Consider the following 25,769-nt stretch of genomic DNA (forward strand, 5'->3'; position numbering starts at 1 on the left):
TGAGTCTTCTCTAGGTTCCTGTGCTGAGAACAAAATGCCCAGATCTAACCACCTTGACTGCCTTGTGTTGCTGATGGGGAAGCTCAAACTTGGCAGAGGAAAGCATCTTACTCCAGGTCACTCCCATCAGGTCTTCCAACCCCCAGCCTCAGTGTTTTCCCACTAAGCCATCAGTGCACATTAGTTCCACTCCTCTAAGATGATAATCTCACGAATGGAAACAGACCTAGAGATCAGAGTGAGGTTCATCTGCCAGTAATGCCCACCCCAGTCATGTCTAGTCTAAATGTCATTTAAGTTTCCTCCAATATCACCCTCTGCCTGGACTCTTCCTGTCTCAAGGACGTTCAGTGGGTCCCTATGGCACAATCCAACACTAAACATCTGCCACAATGGGGCCTAATGTGCCTTTAAAGTCTTATTTTCCATCCTCCCCCCAGCCCCCTCTACCCCCTCTCCTCTAGCTGAATGGACACTCACTGATTCCCCATCTCTTCAGTATTGCTCAGGCTTGTCCAGGAATATGGCATACCTTCCCCTTCAACCCACATAGTACCCATCAAACAAGGTCCAGCTTAGAGCTGCAATACCTAGGCCCCATGTGAGATCCCCATGCTCTGTGAGACACCCTCACCTCCCACTCCCCAAAGCAGATCAGAAACTTTTCTGTTCTTACTCTCATTCTATTTGTTGTCTTGTGCACTTAAAAAAATCCTCATGTGCAAATTCCCATCCTTCCCCGCAACCCCCCTCCCACCCCCGCCCTGATCTGGTTCTAATAAAAAGAAGTAAGCCGAGTAGAATGTGTTTTACTATCCAAACAGTATGGTCCAACTTCACAGATTTGCAAAGACCACTAGAGGTATATTAGTAACTAGTCAAAAGCTCCGTGAGGTACCTGAGCAGCAGTGATCTATAAAGCCCCAGTACTGGCATTCTCTGTTTACCAAAATACTAGTTACAGGTCCTTTGCCAGGCCTCAGAACTAAAAGGATGGAACTCTTCCATTCCTCATTATCAAAGTCCTTTTTAAGGCCCGTGTTGCCATTCTCTTTGTTGAATGAACTCTTGGTCCTTTAGGCTAGAAAGTTTTCAGAGATCAAGGTAATTAGTCAGCCCACCAATGAGGACAAGGAAGCCCAGAAAAAATGCACTTGCCTAGGTTTAAGAACCTGTAATCTGGTTGTTTGTGGTGCTCTTACTCTGATGACCTAAGAAATACCTTTATTTCTACTACATCAGGTCTGCTCACAGAACCCAACCCAAGGCCAAGGGAAGGAACTCACGAGAACCTTGTTGGTTTTCTCAGTCCGGTCCTTGGCAAGGTTAAAACCACAGCTGGGACAAACCCGAGGTTTATGCCGGTTGGTGTAGACATAGCTACAAGAGGGATTCTTGCACTTTCCCCGGCCTCTTGATGTAGCCAGGCCCAAATCCTAAAAAAAGAAAGACCAAAGTTTAGTTCTATAAAAGTTAAGATGTACCCGGGGAGGGCCAAGAAGCAGGATGACTGCTATCAGTAAATCAGAGGAAAGTGGCAATTCTAAAGCCAGAGTTAGATTAACTTCCAAAGGGTCTTGAAGAAGACCCCTTTCCTGCAGTAATCCCCTTCCAGTCTTAAGAGAGCCGGTGTGATTTTCAAGTCCCTTGCCATCTGTGAAGCAAGAGAGTCAATGTCAAGGGTCAGAAATTCAAGACAGTGAGCATAGTGAGACATGTCTGTCTAGATTGTAGTACATGCATCGTGTCTCTAAGATTTCCAGCCCCGCCCAAAGACAAAGTATGAATCTAGACTACTGATGCTCAAAGCTTGGGCATCCAAGCTTTGGGCTCCCTGGATACTTTTCCTTTTTTTCTTTTAAAGATTTATTTATTTATGCATACAAGAACTGGGGTACAGGCCAGAGATGCTGGGGGGAAGAAGGTTCACCAGAGACAGAGCGGGGAACAAAACAGGCAGACTGACTGAAACACACTGCTGAGGGGAGTAGCAGGAGACAGGAGAGGTCTGCTGTGCCATGTGGGTAGCTCCCCAGCCGGCTGGGGATTGAACTCATGCTGCAGAGGCTGCAGACAGCTTCATTGTACTGTGCTTTAACCCCTTGCACCACCAAGGAGGCCCTGGACACCTTTACTAGTCAGATTAAGAGGATCCTGGGTAAGACCCATCAGATGGCAACCTCAGTGGCCTCCTGGAATCAAAGGGATGGCCTGGACAAGGTACTAAGTACGTCTTTTAACAAAGAAACTTAATATGCTCTCGAGGATAGAGACTGCTGTGACTGTCCTGCTCACTAGTGAATCTGAGCACAGGGCCCAGACACATAGCAGGTACTCAAAAATTATATTTTGAATGAATGACTCTGCACCTGTCTGCCTTTATCAGTTTAAATGTTTAAAACTCTAGCTGCACTCTCAAACTCAAACTGTGCATTTTATTCAACTCAGCCAGAGAAACTTGTCAAAAGAGATCTGGCCGATTAATACTTTAAGGCTCAAGAAAATTAGAGACTAATAAAAGGAAGAGAAGCCCCAACATATCATGCAGCCTTTTCCAGACAGTGAAAACTGAGGTCCCCAGGAGAGAGTTGAGCCCAAGGTCACATGGCCGTCGTGCTAACAGCAGTGTCAGAACTACTGTGAACCAGGTCTTTCAACACCTGGTGTTTATTCCTCTGCTCCATGCTGCTTACCCTGCAAAAAGATGACCCCCGAGCCACACATTTATTAGGGTGTTAATGTGTATTATTCTAAAAAATAAGGGGAGAGGGATGGGAAATATCAAGCTAAATAAGTTTTCTACTAAAGCATTTCTCAAGTCCTGTAAAACACTAGTATTGAATGTGACTATTTTAAGGAGGAAAAAAGGTAGCAATGCCCAAACTCATCTATGGAACACACTTTTGAGACTAAAAGGTACAAAGATAGCTAAACTAAACTAGATTGTCATCTTAAATTACACTTTATAGGTCCTGCATGAAAAACAAAAACCTAGTTGATTCATCAGTGGCTCTCACTACTATCAGTGAGGGGATCTTTAGAATCTATGATCTATCTGTGATCCTATGCATTCCTCGCCCCCTTCCCTAACCCCCTGCCAATCTGACTTATCCTCAACTACGAAATCAAAACGACCTGGGTCAACCAGTCCCCTGGTTGCACTTACCAATGTGACAGTGCAGCTGTACTTATACGGAGGAAACATATCAGGTTTGACCTCTACAACTTTCACCTGGGATGTCCTGTTGACTGGGCCGTTCGGTAGCTGTGGGTCAAAACAAACTATTTAGGGCTTTGAACCTCAAACTCCCGAAGTCCTGTGGGTTGAAAAAGTTTGAAGATGCAATTTCCCAGGGAAGTGATAGAATTAAGTCTCAAATGAACCCTCTGGGATGCTAATAAGCATCACCAGTGCACAAAAGACTGTCACTTTCAATTCCAGGAGTGGCACACAATTCTGGGTAGCTTATAACACTGCATAATAGAGACACTAAGTCAGATGTATAATTCCCATCAAATGAAAAAAACCTAGTAGTTATATACACAAATATATGGCTGAGTAAAGTTGACAGCAAGGTTTGAAAGATCATTCACTAAAATGTCATAAGGTGGAAGGAAGAGATGACATACACCATATGACACACAAGACAGTCCCCCTTGTTTTCATTTAAGCCCTGTGGAATGTATTATACAACTGCAGTTTTACTGACATTTAAGTAGCCAGACTGTTCACTTAAACCATCCATGTACCTGCAGAAACAGTATGCAAAGACACAAACGTGGAAAATCAAAACACAGGCCCATAAACAAACAAAAAAAAACTTGAACAACAAGTTTTACCAGGATCTGTAACATTTTCAAATCTTCTATAAATACAGATATTATTTACATAATTAAAGAAAAGCTCTTGCTTCTGTGGCCCGACTTGCATCCTGGCACTGGTGGGAAGGAGATTTGGAGGAGACATGCGGAGAAGAGACATGCAGAGACTCTTGAAAGAGACACAGGGTAAGAGGCATGTGGAGCTGTCCTTGGCAGAGATAATGACAGTTGTTATCTTGATTTGTACTTTGTTTTTTTTCCTCTCCTTTCCCAGCTCTCTGGGACCTGCCTAACCCCTTTCCTGTGGTCCCTGCCAGAAGGTACCGTAGACTTGTGGCAGGCTTTTGTGGCTTAGGGGTCCTCCTTCAGGCTGTTTGATTACGCATATGCCCCTAAGGAAATGAGTAATTTGGGGGGTTTTACTGAGAAACTATCATTGGGGATATACCTTTTACTCTCTAGGCACACTAATTCTACTAAAAATCATTCATACTGGTTCTTGTGCCTCTATGTGGAAGATGGTCGGGCACCTTACAGAGGCATGCACTCTTAACAGTTTGGGGGTCAGTGCCTCCTCGTCACGTACTAACAGATTTGGTTTCCTGACTGAGAAAAAGCCATCTGTGGTTAGTCAGTTCCATGAGGAAACCTGGCTTCTCTATGGCACTGACTACCATAAGTGCACCTGTGGTTTCTGTTTCTCTATTGTTTGTGGATCTTGTTGCTTCATGTATGTGATTTTTTTTCCTGACCCTTGGATTAGAAAAATTGAATCTGACATCGTGGAAACTATGTGTATGCATGCAATTTATTTCTTGCCACTAATTCAGGTTTAATTTTGTGGAAACTGTTCTGTGTGATAGCAAGCAATTTTTCTTTCTTTGCTAAGTACTTGCAAGATGGTGTTTGAGAGCACATGGTTATGCCCAAGATAGTGTCTGAAGCTTCACAGCAAAGTAATTTCCCTTTTTTCCTTCCAAGGTCTAAGGTTTCAAAACGGTATCTGAGGCCAAATGACAGATTATTCTGGAACTCAGAAGTCTGACTTTTTTTAGTTTGGTCTCCCAAAATTTTTGCTTTTCATTTTCTGCCGTCCTTTGTTAGTTATATGTTAGGTTCTGTGACTTTCGGCTTTTATTTGTAATCTCTGCTGGCTTATACTCTTATTTAGCCTTAAGAGATTTCTGCAACTCTGGCTAAAGCCAACAATGATTCAGTGGTTAAATTATAAAATTCATGCTTGGAAGCTGAGAACAAGTTAGATAGATGAAACCTCTGGATTGAGAAATAACTGGTGATTGTGGTTGTAGCCTTAGTGAATTTGACTTTTTCTCCCATCGGGGATCCAAATCTGGATTAAATTTGAAGGGGTTCAGTACAGGGAATTTTTGTTTACACTGTTTGTTTGGGGCATACTTGCCATTTGAATTCTTGGATTTGTTTGACTGTTGGTGAATGGCAAGGTTCTAAGGCTCTGGTTTCCTACTATGATAGTTCTGTTTTGGGAAGCACACTACTGTTTTGATTAAAGCCCTCTAGGGACACCAGAAATGTAGTCCAAAAGCTCCAAGTTCATGGGGCATCCACCTTGTGACATGTTTTTTGCATGAGCCAATTACAACAGGTTTTGATACCACTGTTGTCGCCCCTCAGTTCAGAGAACTTGATTTATACCTGCTCTCTCAGCTTCTGTTGCAGAATACCCCAGGCCAGATGAACACTGGAAACTCTGAGATAAATGATGCCATTCGCATCCTTTGGTGAATGCTAGCTCAACTTTCTTTCCTTTTTCTAAAGTCTAACTAGGAAGACATTTGGAACCATGTGACCTTACACTCCAATTTTAGGTCCTTGAGTTTTAACTCTAAGGAAATAACTCAAGTTTTGATTTTGGCTGTTCTTGATTTTTACAATTTTGGTTTTCCAAGGTTTTTTTTTTTTGTGGTTTTTTTTAATTCATGGACCTATGTTTTCATTTCTTCCATTTTTCTCTTTGCAAACCATTTCTGCAAACCATTTCTGCATGTACTATTTAGGTGAACAAACAGCTTGGCTATTTAAATGTCAGTAAAACTTCACATGGCTTAAATGAAAACTAAGGAAACTTCCTATGTCTATACGTGTATGTCTTCACCTTTGTGTCTAACTGTTCTGGCCTCTAGAAAATATAAAATTGGTATAGACGATGCCTATATCTGAGCACGGAAATACAATGGAAACTGGTACAAATATTTCCGGGAAACACAGTTTGGGATAATTTTGGTTAATGGGAACTAATCTGATATATAATGGTTTGGTTTGAAGCACATATGCCTATATAGTTGTATTGAACATGATTTTTTTTCCTCTTCTATCTAGGATATTGACGTTGGGTACATAAAGTCTTTTAATGTCAGATAAAATGGTAGTTTTTATTTTGAAAGTTAAAATTTTCAGTTATAGGATCAAAATCAAAGGTTAAGGTTTGGCTGTTTGCATTGCGCCAGTCAGTTTAGCCAGAGCCTTGACTGTAATTTTAAATGTATTTTTTTTAATACTTAAAATAAAACTTCTCAGAAATCTAAATTAGAAAATATAGGTAGTCTTTTAGTTAACTGAGCAGAGGAAATTTTATGGAACCTCAGTAGAGCTCCTTAAAAGTTCTCCCATTCCTCATGGGAAAGACATTAGATGAATGTGACCTATTTGTTTTTTATCTGCTAAATTAGAACTTAATGGGAAGCATTATGTCTCAGGAGAAACATTAAACTGTGGCATCTATATAAATCTTAACATTACTGTTCTAAAATTTATAAGAAACCTTTTAAGTTACTGATAAGTACTTTCCTTGTCAATTTTGATTGCTGTTATTCTGTAATATTGTAAGTTACAATGTTGAACAAATTCCCTTTTGACTTTTTCAAAGCCTGACATTTGCAGAAATTGTTTCTGGAGAATTAGAGAAAGACCTGGACTCACGCTAAGTGATAGAACATGAGAATTTTCTACATAGAACTGAATGGACTATTGGGGATGACTATAATTTTGTTATGTTTTTGTTTGAAAAGATAGCGGTTTTATTACTTTGAATCAAGGAAAAATTTTTCTCTTACTGGCCAGGATCTGAAGCAATGTTAAGTGACTTTTTCTTTTAGTAGCAGAACTAAATTGTATTTGCATTTTTTCTCTCCTTGATGCCATGATAATATAGGAAAAAATGGCAATAATTTTTACTACTCATGGCAATGTTGTCTATATTTGCAGAATTTCAATAGGGAATTTTGTCTGTCCTTAAACCAGATAGAAGTTGGAAATATGTTTCATTATATGAGTGAAATTCTTCTGGGAGTTGAATTTGAGCCTGAATTTGAGTGACTACAGAGCTTGCCACTCTGGGGTTCCAGAGACCTCTCACAATGGTGGGAGGCCTGGAGGCAAGCCTGCAAACCCTGGAGAGCAATGCCCTGGGAACCCTAAAAAGTGGGAATCACAGCTGGAGTCTGTAAGACTGTGGTTTTGATCCCAAAGCCTGTCCAGACAGAATGTTGAGTGCTCACTCTAAGATCCTTTATAGCGCATTCCAACAAAGCCAAAAAATTCTGCTTGGTTATTCTGCCCTACGAGCTCATGCAGGCCAAAGGGACTGAAATTAGATTTAGTTTACGAATGCATTGTGCTATATCATTAGAAAGAACTGGGAAGAAGGTAGCGAGAAAGTGAGTTTACTAGAAGAACCATTTTTAAGATTTTTTTCAAACTTCCTGAGTTTTCTCTTTGTTTGCTATTTTTTTTCCTAATGTCTCCTGATTTTTTTTCTTTTTTGCATGGAGCTATCAACTATTTTCTAGAAATTGAGGACTTTGCCACATTGGATATCCATAGACAAGACTGGAACCCCAGAAAAGACCACGTCCTGAGGCTGAGTCCCCAGACCTTCAACATCATAGAAATGATGACAAACTGAAAAGGGTGGGGGAGGCGGGAAATTATTACAGATATACCTCATGGAGTCTAAGTTTCATCTCCCCCACCCCTAATTCACCTCCATGCAAGCTGACTAGGACTCTAAGTCCCAGTATGCCACGAACCAGACTTCCTGAGCAGGAAGCTACTGGGATCTAGAGTGGAGCAGAGCAGCCAGGTGGACCAACACAACATAGAAGGCAGACAGGCCTTCTCTCTTGCTTCTGCAGCCCAACTTGCATCCTGGTACTGCTGGGAAGGAGACGTGGAGGAGACACACAGAGGAAAGACATGTGGAGACTACTGGAATAGCAACTTGGAAGAGATACATGGGTAAGAGGCACACAGAGGCTGTCCTTGGCAGAGACAATGGCAGCTGTTATCTTGATTTTTACTTAGATTTTCCTCTCTCCTTCTGTCCCAGCTCTTTGCCTAATCCCTTTCTTATGTTTCCCTGCCAGAAGGTACCTTAGATTTGTGGCAAGATTTTGGGGCTCAGGGGTCCCACTTTGGGCTATGATTGGCCAGGCATTTGCCCTCAAGGGATGGGTAATTTGGGTAGTTTTAATGGAAAATGATTTTTAGGGATATCCTCTCTGCTCTTCTCTCTCTGCACACTAATTTATTAATAATCTTTCACACTAAGAAAATTAAAATGAAGACTGTAGTCTAAATTATTCTGTAACACTGAACTTACATTGATTTTCTGATACAAGTTTTCAGAACAGTAGACCTTAACTGGTTTAAGACCGCAAAGTACTTATAGCTTTTAACAAGTAAGCCAATGTTGCCTATCAAAAGGAAACTAATGACAGGGAAGACTGGTAGTTTACACCAGTGAGGAGAATCTAAGGGCCAAACATCTATTGAACAGGTGAAGCAGACTCAGCCTTCCACACCCCAAGATAACACCAGCACCATGGCTGACACAACACCCGGGTAACAGGTCAGCCTTTACAGTAAGTCCACCAATATTCTTGTCAGGCTGACACACCACAGTTGAGGCTGACCAATTTCCTATTCCAATTTGGTCTAAGACAAACTTTTCAAATTACAGGCTGCAATCCACGAAGAGATCATGAAATTAATTTAATGGGTTAAAACAAGCATTTTGAAAATAGAAGAAAATATCAAAGTGACTGCATATAAAAAGGGCATAACTTCATTAATCCTTTAATGTATATATGTATTATTTACTGGCCTGTTGTGATGTGAAAATGTTTTGAGGATGACAGTCAGAGGAATCTGATGAAACTGCTGATTTTGATTATGACTGTTCTAACCACATATGGCAAAAAAGAACTAAAAACAAAGACGAAATATCCCAAATACATGGAATTTTGACACCCAGGAATTCTTTAATAGCTGTATCATTAAGCTGAATGAATTATACTGGCTTCAAACCAGCACATGGATAAAAGCCATCTGTAATTTTTGATTAAAAAAATATTTTAAAATACACTCAAAAATGTAGGAAAGGACTAAATGAGCATACACCAGGACTGTCAATAGTTCTGGACTCCAAGACCATAAAAGACTAATTTTCTTCCTAATTTACCTGATTTTTCTGTTCTTTCTCTAACAACTATGCAATCATTTTTTTAGAGGAGGCTAAACAGACATGACGACTAAATACACAATCTGATCGTAGACTGGCTGACTCTGTACTGGAGAGGAAAAATGCTACAAAGGACGCTGACAAAATTGGAATACAAGTATCAATGTTTTGATTAACAGACCAATTTTCATTAACAGAATACTCCTATTCGTTACAAATACACCAAGGGAAAGAAAAGGCCATGTAACTTAGTATTGAGCTATGTGTATTCACACACACGCACACACAAAGGGAGGACATGCATGAACACAAATGATGAAGCCTAATGGGTTAATATAGTAACTGTAGGCAACTCTGGGTTGCCTGGATGCTCTTTGTACTACTTTTATTCTTGCAGCTTTTTTCAAAGTTTTTATTTCTAAATAAAAAGTTTAAAAATGTATCCATTTTATAATAAGATAAAACAAAAACAGTAACTCATTCAGGTAATTCTTCCATGCCAAGCCACCTCTCAGAAGCCCACCAACGTTAAGAAAGAGGTATGCTCTATGCCTATGGCTTTGGAATGTTAAATAAAGCCCTATTCTCGGAGCAACCAGGCCCTGTTCACAGCTCTCCCGTCCTCCCAGGGCTGGGTCTTACCTTCACCTCCCCAGTGCTCGATGGCTGTTGAATGGGCTGGCCCAGCTGCTTCAGTGTGCTTGGCTTCAGGCCACAAGTCCTCACAGATGGAGTCTTATCTGAGACAACCAGGAGCAAAAACAGTGATTTAGTACATTTAGAGCCCCTCAAGCCTCTCCTCTCTGTTCTTTTTTTTTTTTTTTTTAAAGATTTATTTATTTATGCATACAGGAGCTGGGGCACAGGCCAGAGATGCCAGGGGTGAGAGGATCCACCAGAGACAGAGTGGGGAACAGAACAGGCAGATTGACTGAAATATACTGCTGCGGGGAACAGCGGGCAAGACAGGAGAGATCTGCCTTGCCATGTGGGTTTCTCCTGGTGGGCCAGGGATTGAACTCGTGCTGCAGAGGCTGTGGATTGCTTCATAGTGTGGTACTTAACCCCTTGTGCCACCAGAGAGGCCCTCTCCTCTGTTCTTAATCTCCCATTCCTATCCTCTTCCCACTAGACAGCCCATCCTCCCGGGTCTGCCCCAATCCTTACCACTCATGGGAAAGGCCTGTCTGGCCCTGGGGAGCCCCATGCTGCCACCTCGCCCCACATTAGTTGGGGCCGGGAGGATCGCTCTCATGGGTCTTGCTGCAGCCAGTAATGAGGGTTTGCCCCTTGCTCTGCCTTTAATCTCTGGGGCTCTCGGCCCAGGGGTAAGATCAACTCTGAAAAAAAAAAAAAAAAAAAAACAAGAAGGGAAATCTCCTAGAAAACCTGGACCAAGGGCAAGAAAGTCAAGGTGCAATCTCAAACGGCACTTCATTAGATGGATAGCATGGTGGTTAAACTGTCAGGTTTTAGATAAAGTACTTTCAAATTAAATAGTTATGTATCCTTGGGCAAGCAATTTCACTCTTGTTAACCTCAAGTTCCTGATATGTAAAGTGGAATTGTAAGTATATATATTTCATGGAATAATCATAAAGATAAAAATGCGCAAAACAGTGCCTACAGTGTGGGAGACTAGCAGCAACTGCAGTTATTCTAGAACATCTAATCTGCTTCTAATTAGAGCAAGTAGTCAAAGTGCCTCAGTCTCCCACACAAGGGTGGTATTGAGACCCCAGGAGCAAAGCCTGTGTTTCCTTCATGCTTATAGCTCCAATGCCCAGAACAGAGCCAGCACCACTAAAGACCTCAATTCACATTTGCTACAGTGAATTCACCTGCCCAAACAAAATACAGTCTAAAAAAATGCAGTTTAAAAAAAAAAAATAGCGACGTGCACAAGTCTTTCTCTAAGGATACAGAGCCATCTGGATATATGCTGTTTTAATAAAAGGGTAAGACATAGAAATATGTACATTATGCTAGTAGGTATGTAAAAGGAGTAAACATAGACATATATACACATTCATGTTTGCATGCACTTAAAATTAACTCTAGAAATGCAGAACATTGGAACTACTGATTACGTAGGAAACAGAAATGGATGACTGAAATATGGGATAAAAGGAAAACTTTTCACTATACATTTCTTATACACTTTGTAAGTTTGAATTTGAATCATGTGAATATATTTCCTTTTCAGTAATAAAATTTTTAAGTAATAATGTAAAATAGAATTTCTAAAACTTGCCACTGTTTACATTGTGGGCCAGATAATTTTGTGCTGTGGGGCTGTCCTGTGCACTCTAGGATGGTTAGTAGCATCCCTGGCCTCTACCCATAAGATGCCAGTAGCAACCCCACACCTCACCCCCAGGGTGACAACCAAAATTATCTCTAAACAGTTGTTGCAATGTCCCCTGGGGCAAAACTGTTCCCCACTGATATAAACAAATAAAAGCCCTTCATTACCAGAACACAACTGCCTCTGGGAAGAGACTACATGGAGAAGCCTATGAAATCTCTAAGAAGGAAAGGGAATAAAAAAGAGCCCACACTAGGGATCTCCTATTTGCAAGGCACTGGACTGCCATTTTATATGCGATCTTTTCACTGTGTGGGCAGCTATTTAAAGTTTTAAGTACCTGACTCAAGATGTTTCAGGAGAGAACTGAAGGTCAGAGGCACAAAATGACTACCCTCAATGTCAAACAGAAAACAACAAAGGCAGGACCAGAGCTGCATTTCTGACCAAGAGGCCAGGAATCTATTAGGTGCTTTCAGAAGGCTTCTTTCCAAAACCAGTATCCAGGATCATAACTACACTGTCACACTGACCTCAGCCTTTACCAGGTAGACCCTCATAACTGCTTCAGGGAGACAGACAAGAGCACTATAAGGAATCTGATGGCAGGGCACCATGCAGTATAGTAGGAAAGGCTTGATCGGTCTATAAGCCCTGCTCTCTGTATCTCTAAAACAGAAATCTTAACTGCTGCCTCCCAAAGGAACGTAGTAGGGGACACAGGACAAAACAGAGCAGTTCCCAAGCAATTACTCAAATACAATCTTATAATATATAAACAGATTGGCTTACCCTGCAGTTTTTTTAGGAGCAGGGAGTGGACTGGAGGTACCGGTCCCGGTCCCCTCGGCTGGTGGTGGAATGTCTGATCCAGGATTGTCATTCTCAGTTGTCCCCAGGGTGGCCTCAGGCTGCACACCATTCTTGATGACTGATGTCTTAGTGACTGCTATACCACGACTCCCAGGAGCTTCCTTGACCAAAACATGGGCATCTGAGATGATCACTTCCTCCCACTCATTCTCCTCACCCACTTCTCTTGGAGGAGCTACACTTAGGAGCTGGCTTACAGCTTCGGAGTTCTCCAGAGTCAGCTGGGAGGCATTTTCCTTAGGGGAATTTTGCTCAGTGGTGACAGGCTGCTGATGTCTTTTAACTACAGAGCCTCTGGAGGAGACACCAGAAGCCAATTCCACTTTGACTTTGGCTGGCTTTTCCTAGAAAATATAAGAATAACCTTGTAAGCATATGACATTTTACAGTTGACAACACATTCAAAAATATTTTCTCCCTTGATCCTCATAACAGCAGGGTATAGGCATCAGATAAAGGAAACTCTGGCTCTGAGAGTGGAAGAGGCTAACTTAAGGTGCCAGGTCTAAAACTAGCCTGAACAGAAGTCTTCTGATTTCAGGTCCATGTCACCAAAGCATTCAATGCCCCACTTAAGATAAAGTTGAGCTCCTCTTAACAAACATATCAATAGGCCTCTTTGGGTTTCAGCAAACAAATGATGGCATTTTTCAGCCTGACCTTTGACTCCCCAAAGCCCAATTCTCTACATCTAGAAAACAGAAAAGAGACATTTGGATCTAAAATTCCTAAATTGTGGCCCCCCTTTCTGATTCAGTTAATCCCAATGTGGCTTCAGTCGCCCATGGAGAGATTCAAAGCTTCCAGCTCTGTTGAGGAAAATTCTCTTTGTCCCAGTTTATTTCAGGTGAATATTGAGACATAGCCATCTGCCACAAATTTCTCACTGGGTCATATTAACTCATACATATTAAGTCCTAGAAAATATTCAAATTCACTAAAAATAGCAGCTGCTACCAGAGATAGACCTAATTTAAAAAAAAAATCCCTTAATGTTTTAGCTTTGAGCCAATCAACACCACTTGGGAATACAGCAGTATTTATTTACACACACAATGTACACACACACACACACACACACACACACACACACACACTTCCTAATTACTTATGTGACCTAGGGCAAGCTTCATCTGAATCCTCATTTCCCTGTAATGACATGAGAGAGCATTGGGCTCTCAATGCTTATCAGTAGAAGATAGCCTTTTGGGTAGCCCAGTTTTTCATGGTGCAGGACTCCCCTACAGGGAGTTTAGCATCTGTGGTTGAGATTATTTAATTTCAGTATTAGCTCCCAGTCAACGACTGCCAATAACCCCTTACATTTCCAAAGCACCTGGTGCAGCATGCTGCCTCCAGTTAAGAACCAGTTACAGAGAACTTTTAAGGAATCTCTGGTAAAGCACCATCAGATTCTAATAAACAATAACCACAAAGATGAATAAAGATACATGCCAAGTAAACTGCATAAAGCTTACTTAATGTTGGAGAGGGAAAAGTCAACAGAAAAATAAGACACAAATTAAACTAAATGCCTCTGTGAGGTTTCTTAGTAAAACACTGCCCACTAAGTAGGTTATTTTAGACAAAAATCCTTTGCAAGCAGAGCAAAAAATTATAGCCAGTGATCTGACATTTAACTCAGCCTACCCTTTTCAGATGCCACTTTCTTTCAAGATGGAAGGCAAACACTACCAGCAGCCCACTCAGAGACCCCAATTATGCCATCAGAGAACCCACAGGAGTGAAACCTTAAGCAAAAGAGCCTTATATATCATCTTTTGTTCCAACCAATTCATTGGGAACTGTGCCACATGTTTCCCGAGCTAATTTTAGCCAGTATGAACTCTAGAACAATACAAGAAAAGGTGAGTCATTTCCTGACTGGCACAAACACATTCGGAACTTTAAGAAACTATTTATACTTGCTGCTTCAAAAATAAGGACTCAAGAACTCGAAAGGTTCTGCAGCTAAACAGCATAGCAATGCCCGAGAAGTGTGGTTTACTGGAAAAAGTGATGGCATAATAAGTTTTGCGAACTCAACAAATCACACCTCTTAAATCTATTTTTACTCAGCTGGAAACACAAAGGGTTCACTAGCTGATAACCAAAGTCACTTAATCTCTAAAATTCTGAGTGTACTGATGCTAAAAGGTTACCAATCTTAGGTTGACTTATTCGGGGCCTATGAGATTTAAAAATCACAGTTATCTACTTTTTACATGTTAAGTGTTGCAAAAACCTTTGGGGGAAAAAGAAGCTGACTTAGAAAGCCAAGACAGGGAACAAGGAGCTGAGATAAAAATTGTTTTCATGTCATAAGTTTGAGCTCAGAAAGAGAACTATGGCTCAAAAGCTATTTCAGGCAGAGAACATGAAATGAAATAGGAAAGTCAAAGTAACAACAAAGTGAGGGCCTCCCTGGTGGCGCAATGGTTGAGCGCTGGGTTGCGAAGCTGCCCACAGTCTGTGCGGCGCCGGTTCGATCCCCGACTGCTCCCCGGCCACCGGAGGAGGGTCCCGCATGGCGCGCAGACCTCTCCTGCCGCCCGCTGCTCCCCTCAGCAGTGTACTTCGGTCCTTCTGCCTGCTCTGCTCCCCGCTCTGGCTCTGGTGAATTCTCTCACCCTCCGGTGCTTCTGACTGTACCCAGTGCTTGTATAAATAAATAAATAAATCTTTAAAAAAAAAAAAAAGTAACAACAAAGTGAGACAAAGCCACGTGCTCAGACATATGGAGGCATGGGAACAGGCCACTTCACAGATCGCTGGGCCTCAACGGGGAAGGGTCAGGGAGTGTCTGCTACTATCCAACTCAATCTCTGCATCCAGGAAGTATGTTTTTGGGAGAATATTAGGTTGGGAATAAAACTAAATAGCTTCCTACCAGATAAGTGAGCACAAGAAACCCAACAAAACCTCCTGAAATACTAAGCACCCATGTTTTCTCCCTGATATGTGAAGTGAGAAGACTAACAATAACACTAAGTTCAATAACTACACCGCTGCCAACGACAGCAGTGAAGCCTTGCAGAGAATTTAATGACCATCAGGGATGTGCCAACAACTCTACATGGATAAGCTCATTTGACCCTTCCAGCAATCCTAGTGAGGCAGGCATTACTGCTAACTTCCATTCACTGTAGAAAGAAAACCTAAACCATGGAGAAAAATAAAATGGCTTATGCAAGCTTACAGAAGCAGGGATTTGAACTTAGGAAACGGACTCCAAAATTTATTCTTACTATTCTACTGTTTCCTGGAATCGGTGCTTCCCTGAAGTCCAACAGTCAAGTCAGACAGTAAAAGTCACCATCCCAGTATTTCTCAAAGATGGTCTGTAGATACTATCCCAGAGGAATTCAACAAGGCATGCTGCTTGAAGTTTCCCCTTTACAAATATGCTGACTTAAACACAGGGCAACCCAGGCTAAAGCTATTTTCACAAAAACAATGCTCTCTCCTTTTCTACCACCATAATTCTACTGCTCCTTCAAGACCATCTCTTCTATAAAACCATCCCTGTCTATTCTAATTCTTTTGGCCATTAAATAACTTACAGTTAAAATGTGGCAAGGATGTATAGTCAGGGCCAAGCATACAACAGGTAACAAAAAAATGTGGAACTGAACTTAACGCTCTAATCCACTGAGCACCATTCATTCAGAGACAGGGATGTACACTTGGAAAACTAGGCATGAATAGTGGGCTTGAGACCTCACTTTTAATAGGAAGTATAGGAGACTGAAAGGATTTTGAGCTAAAGTGCCAGCTATGTATTTGAATAATTAATAAGCCAATATGGAGGGCGCTTGTTAAAATTTTAAACCTAACAGAAAATGAATAAATTAACAAGATGTAGTCATTCATAGGAAATTATGAAGCACTTAAAGATGTTTTTGAAAAATATTTAATGTCATGGTGTCAAATGAAAAATGGCAAGATATAGAACTTGTATATTCACTGAAAAAAGACTGAAAGAAAATATACCAAAATGTTCATGATGCTTTTCTCTACATGGCATAAGATCATGGACATTTTATTCTTTCTTTTAAAAACAATGAACAGTGAAATTGACTTACTAGCAGCCAAAAAGCAAAAATGAGGACAGACCAGGAAAGCCACCTGTGGGGCTTCCAAAGCAGAGGTGGCCAATGGTCCTTACCTTTGGGATCCACTTGCCTCCTAGGAAGTTACCGCAGGTAGGGCACTTAGGTGGTTTGTGCCTGGTGACGTAGGTAAAGGAGCAACCTGGGCTGGTGCATGTCCCATGGCCCCGTCGGGTGTACGTAGTGGTCTGTGAGGAAGGAAGAGCAGGTCAGAATCAGCACTGCAGTGTAATATCTTGGATTCTGATGACCACTGTGACACAACAACCCAGGAAGTTACCAGCTTGAGGAGGAGAGCTAAGTCCTGGTACCCGAAAGGTCTAAGTTAGAAAGGTCTTGTGATACAACTAGTTCTCTTTTTAGAAATGGAGAAACTGAACTCAAATGGGGAAAGGGAGGTGCCTAAGGTTATAGTTAGATACCAAAATAAAGTAAAAGTTGTTATTGAGAGGGTTACCACGCAGTGCTAAACAGCGTACCAGTCTCTCATTCAGTGCGTGTAGTAATGTGATGGGAGCAGGTATACTGCCAATGAGTTTCAGAGCAGGTAAGTGCTCACCTTATGTCACAGAGTGACTCACAGGCAGAGACTAGAACTCACGTCTCTCTGAATCTTAGTCTTAAGATTTCTCCGATGCACCCAGCTACATCCTATGGCACTGAATACAAAGAATTTGCTTCATTTAAAACTTAGAGAAACAGGTCTCCCTGGTGGTGCCAGGGGTTAAGTCTCAGCACTATGAAGCAATCTGTAGCCACTACAGCACGAGTTTGCTCCCTGGCCAGGGAGGTGACCCACATGGCACAGCAGACTTCTCTTGTCTGTCCTGCTGCACCCCCCAGCAGTGTACTTCAGTAGATCCACCTGCTCTGTTCCCTACTCTGGTGAATCTCTCACCACCACCCTGCACCTCTGGCATACACCCCAGCTCTTGTCTGCATAAACAAACAAATCTTTAAAAAAAAAAAAAAAAAAAAACTCAGGAGAACCAATGATAGAACTAGATGGGACTATGCTAAGTGAAATAAGTCAGAAGAAAGACACAAGATTTCACTCATATGTGGAATATAAAGAAACAAAACAAAGGGACCAACAAAACTAAACCAAAACTAACATTAGAAATCTGACTGCAGAACTGAGGCTAATGGAAGGTAGGGTGGGAGTAGGGAAAAAAAAGAGGGAGGAGGCCCAGTGAACCATGGTGGCAGGTCATGGGTACCTTGGTGTTGAGTGTGATGACATATATCTGAAGAGGTGTGAAACTATACCCCTAAATCAAATGGGGATTGGTTTAGTGTTTACACTGCTGTAAACCAGTGTCACTGCTATAAAAAAATAGTACAGTTGCCAAAAAAAAAAAAAAAAAAAAAATCAGTGAACTATCAACAGGACCCAGGGTTCAGATATATAAAAACAGATCATGGTTACTAAAAAAATGAGAGAGGTGTCCAGTAGAAACCAAGTCCTTTCACACTCAAAGGAATTTAATTCTTTGTATATGAATATTCCCAGGCACTGGCTCTTTCCATCTCTGCTGATTTCCCTTTGAACAGAATGTAGGACAGCGGGTTATTACATTTCAGTTACAAATAGAAATTAGCAATGCTCCAATGCTGGATTAATGCTGGAAAGAAAACATTTCCTGTCAGATCTGTTCTGTCTGTTATGACTATTTATTCAGCAATTAATCCCAGCTTCTCTAGTCTAGTCCAAAAGCAAAACCTCCCTTGGGGGACAGCAACCTGGCACTAGGCTACCCTGGCCAGGACACCAAAGGAAAAGATGATTATGATACTGGCAGCAGGTCAAGGCTCAGTGTGGAGTGGAGTGACCGGGGAAAGAGACTAGGCTCTGGGTTCCAATCTGCCACTGACACATTGAATGACTTTGGGGTAAGTCACCCTAGCTCCTGGGCCCTGGTTTCTTTTCTGTAAAATTACCTGCCCTTCCTATCTCATGGATATAGCCCAAGAAGCAAATAAGGTAAGAAATGAGGAAGCATGTCATTTAGTAAACTGTAAAAGACTGTAAAGGTCTGTAAGAGACAACTATTATTGGGACTATCTTTTCTCAAATTGTGGCCCCATAGAAAATATTCATTCTGTATACCCCCAAAAGGCAGAGTAAAAATTGAGTTAGATTAGTTCTCTAGGGCCTCCCTGGTGGCTCAAGGGGTTGAGACACAGCACTATGAAGCTGACTGCAGCCACTGCAGCACGCATTTGATCCCCGGCTGGGGAGCAACCCACATGGCGTAGCAGACCTCTCCTGATTCGCCCACTGATCCCCTCAGCAGTGTATTTCGGTCAGTCTGCCTGTTCTGCTCCCTACACTGTCTCTGGTGAATCCTTTCACCCCTCCCCACCCCACACCTCTGGCCATACCCCCGTTCTTGTATGCATGAACAAATAAATCTTTAAAAAAAAAAAAGATTAAAAGATTAGTTCTCTAAGTAAATTATCATGAATTTGGAAATACTCCTAAATAGCAGTTTATAGAAAAAAAAAAAATCTAGTGTTCAAATCTGGTATTTTATTCTTAAGCATTATTCATAACACATCTTCCACAAGAGCTTGGCTTAGACCATGAAAGAACAGAAATTTCCAGGAGAACAAAGACTCAGGAGAAATAAGCATTTTTTTCCATGAATCAGGCTAAAGTGGCTCTTCCTGTTTAAGATACTATAACTTCCTTATTTAGGAACATTTTGCTTATCTAAGGCAGGCGTTTCAGTAGATCATGATAAATTGAAGATGCATACATACTACTACTCCTAAAGAAAGCTCCAAAATAACCAAAACAAAGTTTTGTTCCAATAGCTAAGAGAAAGGATGACCTTATTAATAAATGGTGCTAGAAAACATGGATAGCCACATGCAAAAAAAAATAAAGCAACACCCATACCAAACACCATACACAAAAATTAACTCAAAAAGGATTAAAGATTTGGACAAACCAAAATCATTAAGTACTTGAAAGAAATATAGGGGACACACTACAGGACATCTACCACAAAGATGTATTTGGGAACCCCAACAGCAAAGGAAATAAAAGCAAAAATAAACAAGTGGGATTACACCAAAATTAAACCTTTTGTACCTTCAAAGAAATGATCACAAAAACAAAAAGACACCCTATAGAATGGGAAAAAATACTTGTATACCATAATCTGACAAGGGGTTAATCTTTGAAATTTACCAAGTATTTATACAATGAAACAACCCAACTGAAAAATGGCCACAGGACCTCAATAGGCACTTCTCTAAAGAAGACATTCAGATGGACTATAGACATGAACAAATGTTTACTATCACTTATTATAAGAGAAGTGCAAATCAAAACCATACCAAGACACCACCTCAACCCTTTGAGAATAGCCCATATAAAAAGAACGGAATTAACAAATGCTGGCTAGGCTGGGGTGAAAAGGGATCTCTCGGCCACTGTTGGTGGGAGTGCCAGTTGGTACAGCCCCTTTAGGAAAGGGTATGGAGATTTCTCAAGAAAATGGAAATCCCCTTTGACCCAGCAATACTGCTATTAGGTATTTATCCAAATAACATGAAAGACCCAACACCTGTTTACAATTGCCAGCACTGTTTACAATTGCCCAATCATGGAACCAACCCAGACACCCTTCAACAGATGAACAGATAGAGGAACTGTAGAGCTTTGAAGAAAGATGAAATGGTGGCATTTGGGGCAAAATGGACACATTTTGAGGTGATTATGTTGTGTGAAATCAGTCCAAAAGTGAAAGACAAATTTTGAATGGTTTCATTTATCTGTGGAATATCAATACCAAAAACAAAATTATTACACGCAAACAAGAGAAAAAAAATAAAAATTTGAACTTGGCAAAAAGATAATGGTTGCCAGAGGGACTGGGGGAACAGTGGGGAGGGGGGTGTGGGGGTGGGTGAGAGAGAGAGAGGCACTGGTGGTTTGGTGAGAAAAAGATTACCACCTATAAAAAGTGATTCAGCAATGTTGCCTCAATTTAAAAACACAATTTTCTTTTTAAAGTTAATAGCTAGTAAGTTGGTAAAATAGATAAAACAAATTCATTAAAAATATTCAATTAATTCAAAAGAAATCATAACAAAACTGATAGGACAAAAAGAAAACAAGTTTAAGATCACAGATATTAGCCTAACCAAAACAATAATCACTGTGAATGTAAATGGCCTAACGTAACTGAAAGAGACTGCCAGACAGATCTTGCTCTTCGAGCCAAACCATGTGCTGTCTACAAAAAGCACTTTACATACAAAGATTCAAAATAAGGGATAGGAAAAGATGTATCTTGCTAATAACAACAATCAAAAGAAAGCTGGATATCAGACAAAGAATTTCATAAGGAATACTGCCAATGACAGTGGTCACTTCACAATGGAGTCAATTTATCAAAGGGACATAAGAATCCTAAAATGTTTACTTATTTAATAAAAGTTGAACACATGACACAGAAATAAATAAAAATGCAAGAAATAGATAATAAATCTAGAGGAAATTACAATATCCATCATAAACCTAAATCAAAATTTCTGACCAAATTTAGCTACTCAAACACAACACACAAGAGATACATCATTGACAAGTGGGATTTATACAAGAACAGTTAGTTTAACACACAACTCTATCAACAGACACAGAAAAAAAGCATTGACAAAATCCAACATCCATTCCCAAAGTCTCCACAAATTAGAAGAAAACATCCTAAATTTGATAAGGCTATCCATGAAAAACCTACAGTTAACATTATGCCCAATGGGGAAAAATTGAGTGCTTTCTCCCAAGATGAAGAATAAAGACAAACATCATCTGCTCTCACCACTTCTATTCAACATTCCACTGGAGATCCTACACCAGGAAATAAAGCAAGAAAAAGAAATCCAGAACAGAAAGGAAGACACTAAACTGCTTTTATTCAGACAACACGCTCACCTACATAGAAAATGTAACAAGCTACTAAGAGGCTACCAGAATACACGTGTTCAGCAAAGAAGCTGAATACAAATTTAATGGCAAAAAAATCAATTGTCTTACTATACACTAGTAGTGATCAAACAGATATTTTTAAAAAATTTCCAATAGGGTCTCCCTAGTGGCACAAGGGTTAGTTAAGCACCGCACTATGAAGCAATCTGCAGCCTCTGCAGCACGAGTTCGATCCTCTGCTGGCCAGGGAGCAACCCACATGGCACAGCAGACCTCTCCTGACTTGCCCGCTGCTCCCCTCAGTAGTGTATTTCAGTCAGCCTGTCTATTCTGTCCCCTGCTCTGTCTCTGGTGAATCCTCTCACCCCCTGCATCTCTGTCCTGTACCCCAGCTCTTGTACGCATAGATAAATAAATCTTTAAAAAAAAATTGCCAACTACTTATAACAGGGTAACAGGACATGAAATACATAGGGCTTTATCTCAGCCTAGATGCTGCATGTGTGACAGAAAAAAACATTAACCGAAAATCAAAATAGAACAGGGTCTTTGTTCTGATTTGATTCACAGCCCAGTGGTCTTGAATCATCCAGAAAGCAAGTTCTTTCTCTTAAGTTTTTCCCCTCATGTATACAGTAACAGGACTGCATTAGATCAGTGGCCCCTCAATTTTTCTACAGTGTGCTTCTGAAATTTTGATAAAAGCCATAGAACTACTGCAGGAAATGCTCTCAAGTACAAAGATTTTCATTTCACTTGAAGAATTTATGGCTCTCCTGCAGCGCCATTCACAGGCCTTCCCCTAACCTGGCTCCCCAACCCCCAGTTAAGAACACCTGGATCAGCTCCTCTGAGACCTTTACCAGTATCAGTATCCCAAGGATGTAAGACTTTTAGAAAAACATCTGGAAGAGAATTCTTAGAGAGTCCCAACCTCCACCAACTCCCCACACACTGACCAGTTTGATGGAGGTGGGGTTCTCCACAACCGAGTATGCAGGAAGAGGCAACATGATGAACTGTGTGGTTGGCGCAGAGGAGCTACTCTCACTGGAATCCTGCGGGCACAGGGAAAGGGCAGTTTTATTAAGGAGGGAAGAATATCCAGGGCCACCCACAGCACTGGAAGAACCGATCAAATTCAACAACCATCATGTGCTTATTTTATGTGTTTGTAAAATCAAATCTATAATTATCTCAAAATAATTAAGAAAGAGAAATTCATTATCACAGGGAATGTGCTTCCTTCATTTTACAGATGAGAAATCTAAAACTCTAAAAGGCTTGGGGCTCCTAAAGATCACACAAACATTGGAAAACCCGACTCTTCTGGCTCTGCTGATCTGCCTTAGCCAGGCCAAGGCATGCTTCACTGCTAGGAGTAGCACTGAGCAAGCAACCTGGGCTGGATTCCTCCACAGGAGTGCCTGTTCTCACCCACTTAGGCCAGAGGGGTTGCAGCATGCTGGTCCTCTCAATCTGAAGGGAACTGCTACCACTGAGGATGCCATCCTACCCAGGACAACAGAGGGCATGGGGGCAGCTCCCCCACTTCCAGAGGACCTGGCTGCAGCAGGATCACTGAAACTGCTCTGTCCCCTCAACTCTGCATGACACACAGCCCGTGGAGAGAATTTTCTCTTTTGGAGGCAGTCTTATCAACCTGACCTTGAAGAGACCTTCCTTCTTTCTATCTAATGTGTATCCATGAAAACCACTTAAAATCTTCCTAAACTGTTCCAGGGGCCACTGTGTTTTGCTGCAACAATCTTCTTCAGGGAACTTAGCATTTTGAATGATACTAACAGTCTGACAGATGCTGGCTTTAACTCATAAAAGCACAAATACCATTTTCCTCATTCCTGCTAATGCACATGATATACTACCTCAAGTAAAGAAATTCTGGCTACGCTGGGCCAAAGTTGGTGAGAGTGCCCCAGAAACTTAAGAGAAACTTAGAGAGAAGTTTAAACTTAGAGAGAACTTAAGAAACTTGAGAGAACTTAAGAGAAACTTAGAAGTTTCTTAAGAGAAACTTAAGAGAAGTTTGCAGCAAGTCCAGGGGTAAAAAATCCCAACAGGACAGCAGTGCTAGCAGAAGTACACACCAGCCCTCTCAATTTCCACTGCTACAGAATCACACTGCCCAGCGCTAGTGCCTTTTTAGTCGTTCCACATAGAGCAAAAGACATCAGTACCAAAGACACTTACCCTCATGACTGTTACCACTGACATACTCTCCCCAACCTGGGGGTGGGGCACAGCCAGGCTTCCTGTTGGGAGGTCTGGTGAGTCATTCACCAGGGTTTCTTCGATTACCAGGCTTGTCTGGTAAGGTTGGTGGCTCTCCCCTACCTCCAGGGACGCCTCCTCTAGTAGCATATCCTGGCCGAGGATCTCTGAGGTGGTGATCTCCTGTATAGCACTGGGCTGGGCAAGGCTTCCCACCTCCTCAGCCAGGGCCTCCACAGCCAGGCACTGCTCCGCCATGCCTGCATGGCTGGACACAGCCTCCAGGGCAGTGTTGGACACAAGAGATGGTCCTTTAGGTGACATCTGGTTCTGAGCCACACACAGCTCGAGCTGAGGGCAGCTCCGATCCTCTTGCAGGCTGCTCTTGGGGATGATGATGTAATCTGAGCGTGGGAGGATCTTGCGGAAACCTGGGATGTCCGGAACCACAGCAGTCAGGGCAGAGAGCTTAGAATTCTAAGGATAAGGAAGCCAGGAAGGATAAATAAACAGAGATAAAAAGTTAGATCACATGGATATACACTTTCTTTTTTTTTTTTTTTTGGTACAGAAGAACTAGGGCATAAGCCAGAGGTACGGGGAGTGAGAGGACCCACCAGAGACAGAGTGGGGAGCAGAAAAGGAAGATTCACTGAAATACACTGCCAAGGTGGGCAGTGGGCAAGACAGGTAAGGTCTGCCATGCCATATGTGGGCCAGCTCCCTATCTGGGGATTGAACCAAAACCATAGCAGTTACAGTGTTGAGACTTAACTCCCTAGGCCACCAAGGAGGCCCCAGGTATATACTCTCTACGTTTTTTCTGCAAAAGGAACCACACTCTACTAACCTATAAATTAAATAAGATCAGCCTCTGTTAACAATGTCATTTTTATTTGAGTCACACTTTAGCCAATGCAGCTTTTATATACTCGATCACACAGGAGACAGACATGTGGAACCCCAGGTCTGGTATAGTCCTGAACAAATCCTTTCCCACTTCTAGGCCTTGCTGCTCCATCTGGCCATTTGAGAGTTCCTTCCTAACTTTGATACCTTATGATCCCAAAGCAGCATAAGATTTAAACCCCATTATGTATAATGCACAATAAAATCTGTTACAAGTTACAAATCAACAGGACAAGCTGGACTTCCAGGCAGAAAGGATTCTAACAGCACTGGTCTCTCCAGTGCTGGTTATAAATAAGAGGGCAGACAGATGACGAAGCAAAGGTTTCATGAGAGAGTGTGCATAGGGAAGGGGTTATCTGATAGGGTCTGAATACACTGGGGGGAAGTGAGGCAAGATAAATATAAATACTGATTTAGAATCTTAAGATTTCCTGACCTTAAGAACAAAACTACTAAGTTAGATGCTATTATTTTTCTCATTTGATAAATGAGGGAATTGAAACTCAGAGAAGTAAATGTTTCCAAAACACAAAATTAGTAAGCAGTGAAACTGGGACTCCAGGCCAGGTCTTCCGTGGAAGAAGGAGACCCAGGTACTAGAAACACAACCCTGCACAGCTAATTGGCAGCAAGAAAAAGGTGCTTTTATTTTTTCAATCTCAACTGAAAGTTACCCAATAAGGAAAATAGAAAAGTTCAAAGTGAACAGTTAAGTGAAGAACAAAATTAAATGGAACAAAAAATAATTTCAGAAGCATCTTTTAAAAGGAACACTAAGTCAATTACAAAAGGATCCTTAAATAAATCAAAAGCAAGATGTCGATGAGACTACTTAGGGTACAAAAGAAGCACTCAGAGATGAAAGTTAAAAGCAGCACTCAGATGACACATGAAAGCAGACAGACTGAATCCTTTACAGAGCCTTTACTGGAAAGATAATGTAGAAGTGACTTTCTCAAGTCACTCTGAAGCAGATGGATAAGAACAAAACTAAATGGTGGCAAATGCATACGATGATCTGGACTTCACACATCCAAACACAAAGAAACCAGGAGGTCTGAAGACCTT

The 25,769-nt window shown here is 41.4% G+C and overlaps 1 protein-coding gene across 4 annotated transcripts in view; it reads right to left on the minus strand.

Annotated features, from left to right (window-relative positions):
- The window catches only part of HMGXB3 (HMG-box containing 3), a 49,321-nt gene that overhangs the window by 17,162 nt on the left and 6,390 nt on the right, over positions 1-25,769 (minus strand). For 2 of the 4 annotated variants that reach the window (XM_037508954.2, XM_037508952.2), the window contains 8 exons: positions 23,769-24,266; positions 22,517-22,615; positions 16,672-16,803; positions 12,423-12,847; positions 10,490-10,662; positions 9,965-10,062; positions 3,167-3,265; positions 1,287-1,436 (listed from right to left, as the gene is read on the minus strand). In XM_037508954.2, the coding sequence (XP_037364851.1) occupies positions 1,287-1,436; positions 3,167-3,265; positions 9,965-10,062; positions 10,490-10,662; positions 12,423-12,847; positions 16,672-16,803; positions 22,517-22,615; positions 23,769-24,266 (1,674 nt within the window). The remainder of the gene's footprint in view (positions 1-1,286; positions 1,437-3,166; positions 3,266-9,964; positions 10,063-10,489; positions 10,663-12,422; positions 12,848-16,671; positions 16,804-22,516; positions 22,616-23,768; positions 24,267-25,769) is intronic. The other 2 variants (XM_037508955.2, XM_037508953.2) reach the window with 2 other exon arrangements.

This window comes from Talpa occidentalis, unplaced genomic scaffold, assembly GCF_014898055.3.
Source record: "Talpa occidentalis isolate TD23 unplaced genomic scaffold, MPIMG_talOcc4v2.1 talOcc4.13, whole genome shotgun sequence".
Classification (NCBI taxonomy): domain Eukaryota; kingdom Metazoa; phylum Chordata; class Mammalia; order Eulipotyphla; family Talpidae; genus Talpa; species Talpa occidentalis.